The sequence below is a fragment of the Myotis brandtii genome, unplaced genomic scaffold, assembly GCF_000412655.1.
Source record: "Myotis brandtii unplaced genomic scaffold, ASM41265v1 scaffold675, whole genome shotgun sequence".
Classification (NCBI taxonomy): Eukaryota; Metazoa; Chordata; class Mammalia; order Chiroptera; family Vespertilionidae; genus Myotis; species Myotis brandtii.
Window position 1 is genome coordinate 1,308,145 of NW_005370635.1, and position 11,767 is coordinate 1,319,911.

At 37.6% G+C, this 11,767-nt stretch overlaps 1 protein-coding gene across 4 annotated transcripts in view; it reads right to left on the reverse strand.

Annotated features, from left to right (window-relative positions):
- Nucleotides 1-908: 908 nt before the first annotated feature.
- Nucleotides 909-11,767, reverse strand: part of MAPK1IP1L (mitogen-activated protein kinase 1 interacting protein 1-like) — an 18,391-nt gene continuing 7,532 nt past the window's right edge. Inside the window, exons 1-4 of one of the 4 annotated variants that reach the window (XM_005881297.2) lie at nt 11,518-11,539; nt 8,539-8,560; nt 7,198-7,890; nt 909-5,764 (exon numbers count right to left, since the gene is read on the reverse strand). In XM_005881297.2, coding sequence (XP_005881359.1) covers nt 5,753-5,764; nt 7,198-7,890; nt 8,539-8,560; nt 11,518-11,531 — 741 coding nt within the window. In that variant the 5' untranslated portion in view covers nt 11,532-11,539 and the 3' untranslated portion in view covers nt 909-5,752. Of the gene's footprint in view, nt 5,765-7,197; nt 7,891-8,538; nt 8,561-9,316; nt 9,340-10,015; nt 10,037-11,517; nt 11,540-11,767 lie in introns of those variants that run through there. The other 3 variants (XM_014529263.1, XM_014529264.1, XM_014529262.1) reach the window with 3 other exon arrangements.

Below are 11,767 nucleotides of genomic sequence, written 5' to 3' on the forward strand. Positions count from 1 at the left end.
TGCTTGTTAAAGCAATGTCACTTCACAATGGGGGGGAAAACTGCCATTCCCAAGTGGTCTTATATCTCACAGCTTCATCTTATTTCTCACAGCTTCTAGGGCAGTGGTCGGCAAACTGCGGCTCGCGAGCCACATGCGGCTCTTTGGCCCCTTGAGTGTGGCTCTTCCACAAAATACCATGTGTGGGTGTGCATGTACAGTGCGATTGAAACTTCCTGGCCCATGCGCAGAAGTCGGTATTTTGTGGAAGAGCCACACTCAAGGGGCCAAAGAGCCGCATGTGGCTCGCGAGCCGCAGTTTGCCAACCACTGGGGGATATGAAATAAGACAACAAATGCAATTTAAAAAGTTAATAGTTGCATTTTGTCCAATTATAAGGCAAAAAGCAGAACTCCCTTTCCAAAGCACAACATACTATAAATTATTCATTCATTCACAGTCCCTTCACAGTGGGGTTAAAGAATGGCCAGTAACCCCACACCCTCTGTGGAAAGGAAATGGCAAACTATACCAAATTCAAGAGTGTGATTGTCACTAATGGTACAGCAGTTAGGGAAAGAGCAAAACTGTCTTTCATAAAAGAAAGCAGGGATGGTGGCAGCTGGGGCAGATAGGAAGGGTTCCCTAACTTTGTATATAGATAACTTGGTTACAAAGAACAGCTTGGCCTTGAAGGGAGAAGAGGAAATCCTCACAGTGGCACAAGTTGCTAAAAGAGGGTTTGTGGAGGAAGGGTTGTTCCCAGAGTGCCTATATAAATGCCTCTGAATGCAGGTCACACACAGAGGGGTGACTCAGGCCCTTTGTCTTTCTTTCTGTCAATAAATTTGCAGTTAATTAGGCTCTGGACTTGCTCGGGTAAGCCCAGAATTGGGCCTAAGAATAAAATACATGGAAAAACTGTGAAGCCATGAAAATACATTTTTTTTTAAAAGTTTTCAGGTATAATACACAAAAGCAAAAAAGTTTATCTTTAAAAATATCAAGTATCACATCCATTGTCTAGTCCTAATTATAATTACTTCTTAAAGCAACATTTGTCTTTGTTTACAAATACAGCAGCAGGTGATAAAACCTAACGTCTCAAACACATTGCTTACAGTTCATAATACAAATGTATATGTCTCAAATCACATTCTAGGCAGTTTAACTTAAAATGCATAGACAATTACATACATTAAATTTGTCATTAAGTCAATGGAAAAATAACAATATCAAGAAAAAAATACAGAAAACCTTTATAGAGCACAAAGAAATCAAGTTTACTTAATGGCAACAAATCAGTATCCGCTAATCAATGACAGGCAGTGAAAGTGCCTTCATCCAGGGGAAAGTAAGGAGGAAAAACATCCCATTACTTTGCATGCTTGAAAAGTTATACTGACAAAACCATAGTCTTGGAAAACACTAACTTCTTACTTCAAAAAGAAAAAAAACGTATAGGCATACGTTGCTCTTTAAAATGCCCAAAGGCTGGTGTATAATTTCCACCAGCAGGAATACCAAAATATGTTGATGTAGGTTAAACTGATAACGGGCACACTTAATGAATTCTGTGATGCCACCCCTAGACTGGGACCCTCTCAAGGACAGGCATTCGCTTTCATCTCTATATCTCTGCATCTGGCAAAGCACCTTGATCACAGACATTTAAGTGTCTGCTGGATGAATGCAGTTCTCAGTAATAGTCAAAAGCCAGAAGATTGCATGGCATTTCTTTAATACTGATCATTTTATTGGCAATTTTTATTTTACTTGGTAGAATTCTGAAAATAAAGTGTCTTCATACTAAATATTGCTCTATTAGGATTAAATTATAGTCTTCCCTAAAAGCCATCCACCACTTTCTAAGTGCGTCAGCATGATTCATCTGAGTTGAGCCTTCTGCTTTTCAAAAACGTTAACACTGGAAGGTCTGTGCTCAGGTTTAATTCCCAGGATTTATAGCTGTGGCACTTAAATAAAACCAGCACTAGATTATTCAGGGTAAGGAAGGAAGACATGGCACTCATTGTTTACAAGTGTAGGCAACTGATTGATAGGCAAACTAGGCACAGTATTTTATTGAACCTTTGAGAACTATGTTCACCTACACAAAACTTCAAAAGCTGTACATCTGAGTACAATAGGTAGCACTAATTATTTATGAGGTAAAATATGGGCACAACTGACTTCTTTCCCAGAAAATATTCTAATATTCCATTGTAGTGGTATGACAGACCAAGGCCAAAAACTCACCCTTTTTCTTCTCTGTTCTATTACTGTTATCTACTCAAAACAATAAACAGTAAAATGGACAAAGAAGGGAGGAAGCCCTTGGGTAATTAAAAATGTCTTGTTTTTTCCAGCTAAGAGCCATGGACTGCGGTGATCTCACCAGGCACAAGCTCCTGCGAATATACTTTGAATACACTAAGACATGCAGATAGCATCATAGAGCTGAGCCCCCAGAGTGGGCCCAGTGGGGAGCAGCCAACTCAAATGGAAACAGAAGAGACAGAAGCCAGCTCGCATGGGTCCCTGATCGCAGGCAATTTTTCTAGAGAAGAGGAACTGTCTTCCCAGATGTCCAGCTTTACTGAGGCCGTGACTCAGAACAGGGAGCTGGAGGAGAGGACCATGGGAGAGCTCAAGGAGATTAAACAGCAAGGGCCAAGGGCCAGGCTGGCTTGAGCTCTCCAAGATGACGGAGCAGCCAGACTATGATCGGGAAACCTTTGTGAACAAGGCAGAGCCTGTCTTGGCTCAGCAAGCCAAGCACTTCTCAGCCCTGCAGCAAGAAACAGCCTCAGTCACTGCAAATATAGATTGTTTGGTTAAAAAAAAAAGTTTTGTCTGTTTCTGCATAATCAATATATAGCTTTAAACAAAACAGGGCTGAGGAGTCAGAGCTGCAAGCAGCCATCCTCAAGCATGAAAAGGTGTCCGGCCGAGTCCAGCAAAGACAAGCCAAGATATTAAACTTGTTTAAGGCGCCTTGATTCTTGGAAACTGAATGTGTGAATATAAGGTCCAAAGTTTAATTTTTCGTTGTCATTTTATAGGTTCAACATTTCAAAGTCTAACATTCGAACTCCAGAAACACTATTCTTAAACACATCTCAGCTATCTCCATCAAATTTATTTTAAAATTCTTGCTCTTCAAGTCCAAATGCCAACATATTCCACACTTCACATTCCCTTAAGACTAACAAGTAGTCTTCCATAAACTCATCTTAGCCTAGCATGACTTATTTTTGAAAGCAAATTATTCCTTTGTAAAAAGAAATCTTCCTTAGATGCTTCCCCCACCGAAATGTCTGATTTTCTTTACTCCACCCTGAACCTAAAAATACTTTTTGCCCAGAGTACCTTTGAGAATTGAGAACCTCTCCCCCGATTTGAGAAATGATTCTCTAAAGAATTGCAAATATAGAAGCAAATTCTGTTCCCTTTGATTTCCATTTTTCCGTAAAAAAAATTTTTTAAAAAAATCCCATTGGAAAGTCTTGTAAAGCAAAGGTTAAAATGCAGTATTGTCTAGGGCGCAGTGTGGGTCACTAGCAAAGTTAATATACTTATTGGGAATAGTAATTCCAAATCTTGTGTTCATGGTCTTTCAAATCCTTTAACAAAAGATTTTCTCCAATAATAAACGGGCTCCTCAGTTACAGACTCCCAAACTTGCTACCTCTTCTTCTTTTAGTCAAACATCATCCTTTCTAGTGTTACATTAATTATCCCATCTTAAGCCGGAGTTGTCAACTTAGTCCTAGTACAGGACAACCAAAATAAGCTTAAGGAGTGATATATTTGCTGCCATCTTACTTTTCCTCATTTTATGCCTCCAGTTAGCTGACATGATACTGACTGATTATTTAAGATATGACACTTTCTAAGGCTACCTGCCTTGTGAATTGGAGGCTACCTTGACAACAGATACCCAAAGTGTTGTAAATAGCTGCCACTTGGCCTTGCAAGGAGGTGAAAGATAAAAAAGACCATTTGTGCCACTATGTAAGAACTGTCTAACAACATTCACCAGACTGAAAATATCTAAACAAATTAGTTTCAATTCTGTAAGCTTGAATCTATCTTCTACTTTAAAGGGAGGTTTATACACTGACATTTTCCTCCCAAAGGTGACCATCTTGCTTTCGTAAAAGGAGGTAGCTATCAAATCATTAAATTGGCAGCATTTGGCATTCTTGACATTTTAACTATAAGAAAAATAAACTACTAAATATTTCTAAGCAAAAACAAGAGTTCTAGCATAAATTTGTCTTATACTGATGAAGAAATTAACAATACATTTTAGTAACCCAATGAATATATTAAGTTTCAAAAAGTTATTTCAAGAATAACATGGTCAGTTCTATCCCAAAATTAAGAATCTGATTTAAAGATAAGGTGCCAAGAAACTACTCAGACTATTTTGGTGGTTAAAACAACACTTATTTAAGTAATACAATCACACTTCTTTAAACTCAATTGCAGAGATCTACACTTTATTATTTTCAGTGTTAGAGTAAAAGGATAATTTTTAAGGATGGCACTTAAATTCTACCTATTTACCTGTCAACAAATACAGAACTGAACTGTTAGCTGTAAGCACTTTACAAACAGATCCAGGAAACTATGCAAGAGACAATGACATAGCTTAACCAGACTCTGACAGATCATATTTTGACCAACTTGTACAAAGAGAACAGTCATGCCTGTGTGACTAAGGTTCTTTAAACATAACTGCTACATGTGTTTATGATAGCCCCTAGAGTGTGCCAGTTTTCCGTATCAGGGAGGAATTAAAGGATGTGCTCCTAAAAAACTGAGGAAGAAGGGGCTATAAGGAAGGGACTGTGTGGAAGAGTGATGTGTGGGAATACAAATTACTTGTCCTTATGAAGCAACGCCTAAGGTTGCCTCTATTGTGAGGTTCAAGACAAAGGAGAGAATTATTTCCTTCCTTGAGCTCTTCTCAAAGCAATATGGACATCTCAAGCTATTCTAAAGCAACACAGAGATCACCAATGCTTTAAGAGTATAATTTACATACATGCTGGCCTGCATTAAAAAGAAGTTTCCACAAATGGCAGATTTAAGAGCTGTTTGACCCATTTGGTTAAACGTAAAACAAATCAGGTGAAATTCAAAATGAAAGCTTTAACTAAAATTTCAAGAAAAATTAACACTTCCTAATAAACTCAACATCTGATAATAATTACTGCCAGTTTTAAAATGTATATTCAAAACATAACCTCAAGAGGACTATGTTTATTTATTCTATGGATAGAACAGCTCAAGATGTTGAGAGGCATAATTTTTTAAATTATGACAATGAACATTTTCAAAGTGTGTTCATTTAAAGAAAAAGTGATTATAGAAAAATACTTGAAATAATTTGCCAATGAGGTTGCAGGTTCTAACAATAATCCACACATCATCTTAAATTTTTAAATTTGTAGTTTCATAATTTAAACAAATCCAAAATTTGTTTTAAACAAATTATATCAAAGAGCTATTCAATATACTTATTTTCACTTTCCATAAAAACTGAATAAAAATCACATTTGAATGATTTACATTTTTATCTGATTGTATCCATCTGATATATTATACATCCAAGTACAAGAGGCAGATATCTTCTGAGAGGTGCAAGAGTTGTTCTTTCATGAATGCCCTCTAATAGTGAAACCAGCAATTTTTATATATGCATTCATGTGCATATATATGTACTTCAAAAAGCAAAGCGTCATCTCTTCATCCATTAACTTAATGGTAAGACTGCAATAGAAAAAAAAAAAAAGTAAACTTCTAGATTTTGTAAATGGAGTTTAACTCCTGGCTATGGCTTAAACTTATTGCTTAATAAATCCAAACAGCAAGCCATCCCACTTATTTTGGCATACAATTTACAAAAATAATTTTTAAAGCGAATATATAGCAAAAAGTTAAAATAATGAAAAGAAGCGTTGGAGGTACTTAACTAAGATTTTCTTCCTTTACAGTTGAGGTAGATGTTTAGTTAATCTAGTTGGAGACTGATTATTTTGTTAAGAGTAAATAGATTTTTTCCCCCCAGAGAGAATCCTGACTGTTTGAATACTCACTTAGCTTACTTCATGGGAGAAGTGGGCTGCTTCTCTATATTGTCATATGCCCTAGACAAGCTCCTCAACTAAGATGTCAACAATACTCCAGTTTGGCTGACAGACAGTAAAGCATAAAGCATTACACATAACTGACAATTCAGAACAGTGGTTAGGACCTTGAGCTGAATGCTGCTAAGAATCTAACAAAACTTTGGCTAAAAAACACTATGGAAAGTTGCACCGAAGACCGGCAATGTTACATATTCACTGCCCTGGATGACCTAAAAATCTACCTCTAGTAACTGTTTCTTCGGTCTGCTTCTAACAGAATAAAGTTTGTGTATAAATGTTATATAAAAATAAATATAATGAGCTCTGGCCAGGTAGCTCAGTTGGTTAGAGCATCATCCCGATGTACCAAGGTTGTGAGTTTGATCCTGGTTCAGGGCACATTCAAGAATCAACCAATGAATGCATAAATAAGTAGAACAACAAATTGATGTTTCTCTAAAAAAAAAAACCAAAACTCAATATAATGAAACTGTATACCACTGATAAAAAAAAAGACCAAAACTCAATATAATGAAACTGTATACCACTGATTCATCATCTAAAAAAAGGAGAACTGGACTTATTTTGAAGCTTTTGTTAACAATTACACTATTAAAAGGTGAGTACAGCTAAAATATATAGTACTGAATGTCAACTACAACCAGAAAAAAAAAGATCTACCTTTGTATCAAGCCAGCCAGGCAGAGATTGCTATTATTGATCTGTGCTTTGGTGTGATACTGTATTATTGAGAAATGTTTTTTAAAAGTCTAATGTAATGCATCTCTCACTTTACCTCAAAAATGCTGTTGAGGACATTACTTACTACATTACAATGACTTTGAGGACCTTTGGAAAATTTTTCTTTTCATTTTTAGTACTGGGAATACCATAACTGTTTTTATCTTTTTAAACGCTTTACCTGAAATTTGAAATTTACTCTACACATACCCACCCACCTTTTTCTTAGAAAGTTTAAAAAGCTTTCTAATCCTCCATCACAAACTGGAGACAAGTAGTCTTTTAGTTGTGCATGACTATTAGTGCACGTTAAATAACAAATTAAACACTCACATGGGGGCCACCAGGCATTGGTGGAGCACCAGAAGGTCCTGAAGGCACTTGAAAAGGATTATTGGGTGTGGGATAGAGTCCTGGTGTGGGATATGATCCTCCAGGGGCAGGATATGGTGCTGGTGGTCCCCAGGCTCCTGGTGGAACAGTGCCCCATGGAACAGGCGGTGCTGCCCCTGGTGCTTGGGGAGGAGGAGGTGTGGGATATGGCCCTGGATATGGCATATTAGGGGTAGGATACTGCCCTCCCATTCCTGGTGCCCAAGGTCCAGAAGACATGGATCCCCATGGACCTAAAGGACCAGCTGGATCGGTGGGAGCACCATATGGTCGCGGAAGCTCTGGAAAGGGCATATTTGGTGTAGGATATGGCCCTGTGGGGCCAGGACCTGGCACAGTTGGGGCTGGATAAGGACCACCAGGCGGGGGGCATGATGGTCCAGACGGAGGAAAGTGTCCTGGGGGTCCTGGAGGTGGTCCAGTGGGAGGCACAGAGGGATACATTCCTGTTGGTGCTGATCCGAAAGGCACAGTGGAGGGTGCTGCACTCGGTGGGAGTCCAGATGGCACAGAAGGTGGAGCGCTTGGGTTATTCCAAGGGTTGGAACCTGGCCAGCTTTGAGGAGGTTGGCTAGGTTTTGTATTGCTCACAGCAGTTTTGGCAGGGGAGTGGTCAGGTAGCGCATCTGCCAACTGCAATACAAAAAAGGCATGTCTTACCGATCTTATTTAGGAATAAGTCACGCCAAACATGATTATAAACCTCTATAACATCTTCAAAAGCGAAGCTGTTCAGTTTAAAAACAATTCATTTAATACAAAACTTGAGGGGTTATCCTGAATATCAACTCTGCAGTGCAAAATTCTCAAAGAAGCTCAAGTTTTCTAAATACAACTAATTAATGCATTGTAGATTTGAATCTTGCTTTACATCAAATAAGTTACATTATTTCTCTGAAAGTTAGCTTCCTCAAAAAATAGTTTTAGGGTTAAACTTGAGGCTTAAATGAGATAATTTATGTAATGCAGTTAACACAGTGCCTGGCATTTAATTTTTAATGAACGCTGGCTATTATTAATGAGGTTAAAAGAGAACAGAACACTTAAAAATTCTTTACTTAAGGATTCATATAGAAATACTTCAAAATGTATTTTCAAACGTTATATATAAGTAAATTAGGACAAATAACCTATCAAAATCACATACCACCATCACCTCTAACCCACCAAAACCCAAGAATCACAGAATTCTTTTAAATGGAAAGAATTATGGCCCACTATTAGGACTATGTTGTTTTCTTAAGAGCTAAAAACTTATAAAGAATAAGTGCATCAACTTACCGAAAATTCATCAGACATTTTCCTAAAAACAAAAACAGAAAGAGAGGAAGAAAAAGAAAGGAAGAAGGAATATTTCAAAACCAGTGCTTACTATTTCTTATATATTCTTTAAGGAAGTTTCTATGCATACATTATTTTTACTTAAATGGAATCTTACTCATTCTTGTAAGGGGTTTTACTTTATATAAAAAAACATTTCCGTAACAATTCATACAGCTCTATCAACTTTATCCCTTTTTACTGCCTGCACATCATACGAGAGTGATCCATAATTTAGCTGACACACTCATGTTGGTGACAGTTTAGGTTTGCTTGCATTTTGTGTTTGAGACAATGACAGGGTGAACATGTCCAAATACTTATTTTTGCTCACTCATGAGTGAGATCTATCACCAGGAAAAAGTACTAGAAGCAAAATTTCCAGTCAACAGGTAGTTATCTAAATTCCATCTCAAAAGTCTATGCCAATTTTAAAGTCCCTTGCCCATTTACACTGCCTACCTTTCCCTTCTAACTCCTCTTCTCCACTGGATATTATTAAATTTATAAAAATTGTTTTCAATTATGGTAGACTGAAATTGGCATCTTGCTTTAACTTAGATTTCTTTAAGTTGAAAGTAGAGCATCTTTTAAATTTAATACTTCATTTATACTTCTTTTTCTGTAAATCTGCTCATGTCCTTGGACTTTTATCAATTTTAAGTGAACATTTAATAAAATTCAAGGATCTTTGAAGTGTAAGGTCAATAGTGTCTAAGATACAGAACATTTCCCTTACTTGAGAAGGTTTACTCATGCTCCGTTCCAATCAACTCCCCTTCTACCCAGCAATCACTTTCTGACTTAGTTTTTGCTTGTTCTTAGACTTCATATAAACAGAATAAGACAGTATGCAGTCTTTCGCCTTTGATAATTTTACTACTTAGTAGTACACATCTTTCTAAAAAAAAAAAAAAAAAAAAAAAAAATTGTAAGATAGTAAGGAAATTAGCTAGCTCTGTCATACATGAGACAAAAAGAATTTATCCCGAGTTCCTTTTATCTGTAGATCCTTTAAATGGTATATTTAGGCACTACAAATATTTTTAATTTCGTGTAGTCAAACTTATCAATTTTTCAACTACATGTGGCTTCTGTCTTATAAAGGCTTTGCCTACTCCAAGTTTTAAAAATGTCACCAACCCTGGTAGGTGTGGCTCAGTTGGTTGGAGCACTGTCTTGTGCACTGGAAGGTATTGGGTTCAGTCCTCAGTCAGGCACATACCTAAGTTGCAGGTACCATCCCCGGTCAGGTGTGTATGGGAGGCAATGAATTGAGGTATCTCTCTCAAATTGTTGTTTCTCTCCCCAACTACTCCCCAAAATATCACCTATGCTTTCTTACTGTATTTTTATAGGTTAACTTGTTTAAACTCTTTTTGTTCTTCCAAACAATTATGGAATAATCTATCTTTTCTCAACTTACTTGACAACCTACCTTTAACACATTCTACTGTTATTAACAACTAATTAACCCTGGTCAGGTAGCTCAGTTGGTTAGAACATCATCCCGGTATTCCAAGGTTGTGGGTTCAATCCCTTGTCAGGGCACATACAAGAACCAACCAATCCTGTATAATAGAGGTAATATGCAAATTAACCCTCACACCCTCACAAGATGGCTGCCTACAACCAGGCAGACAGGGGGGATTAGTGAGGGATGATCAAATGACTGAACAGCAGGCTGTGTGGGGCGACCAGGCCGGCAGGAGGTGCAGTTGGGGGGCTATAAGGCTGGCGCGGGCAGTTAGGAGCGACCAGGCCAGCAGGGAGGGGGCAGTTAGGGGCGATCAGGCCAGCACAAAGAGGCAGTGAGAGGCAATCAGGCTGGCAGGCGGGGGCAGTTAGGGGCGACCAGGCAGGCAGGCGAGCGATTAGGAGCTAGTGGTCCAGGATTGTGAGGGATGTCCGACTGCCAGTCGGACATCCCCCTAGGGGTCCCAGATTGGAGAGGGTGCAGGCTGGGCTGAGGGACCCCGCCGACCCACTCCCTGTGCATGCATTTAATGCACTGGGCTCTAGTGAATGCATAAATAAATGAAACAACAAATCAATGCCCCCCCCCTTCTCTCTCTATAAAATCAATCAATAAAAAAACCCCTAAACCAATGTTTATTGAACATCCATGGAACAGACACCACGCTAAGTGCATAATCTCATTTAACAGCCAAAGAGCCCCACAAATGCAAATCCTATTACCACCCCGTTTACAGCTGAAGAAAAGGAGGCTTATCAAGTTAACTTACTTCAGGTCACAGAGCTAGTGATCAGTAAGAGAAGGGGTTCAAACCCAGGTACAGTCTGATTCCAGAACCAAGCCTCTTTACCAACAGGCCTCCATCATATCCCACAGGTATTGTGGACTCTATTCTTTTCTACTTATCTGCATCATAAAATTCTATCTTAATTATGGAAGCTTTAATTTTTAATACATTTTAATGTCAGTTGCCCTACTGTTACTGTTCTTTTTTGTAAAATTTCCTAAATATTTTCATATTTACATTTCCCCGGTCATTTTGTAAAAAAAAATTCTGTAAAGTATGTTGGGTGTTCTGGTTGGAACTGCATTAAATTTACGGATTACTTCAGGGGACACTGATATATTTAAAATATCAAATCTTCTCATTCAAGAACAAGGTATGTTTTCCTAGTTTCCTTAACTGTCATTTATCATCACTCAGTTTTAAAAAATGTCTCCTACACATTTCTTGAGAGATAAATTTCTAACTGGTAAACTTTTTCTTGTGGTTATAAAACTGGCTCTTTTATTTCACTTTATTTTCTAACTGGTTGTTCATACACGGGAAAGGCTTTTTAAAATTTTAGTGTATTACTTTTGTAAGTAGCGAATTACTGAATTACTTTATTCTTCAAAGTTTCTCAGTTAATTACCTGGATTTCCAAATAGAGAATTATGGTATTTGCAAAAAATAATTTTACCTTCTCTTTTCCATATTTATAGCTCTTTTCTCTTTTGCATCAACTAGGACTTAAAACAAAGAAATGTTAAATAGTGAGAGTAAGCACCTAAGTTTTGTTCCCAAATCTCCTGGGACTGCTTCTAATGTTTTAAGTTAATTCTCATTTTTAGTTTGAGATTAACTTAATTAATTAATTAATTTTTAGTTTGAAATTTAAAAGATCTTTTGGCATCTAATAAGTTGATCTTATTTTTTCCCTGCCCCAATCA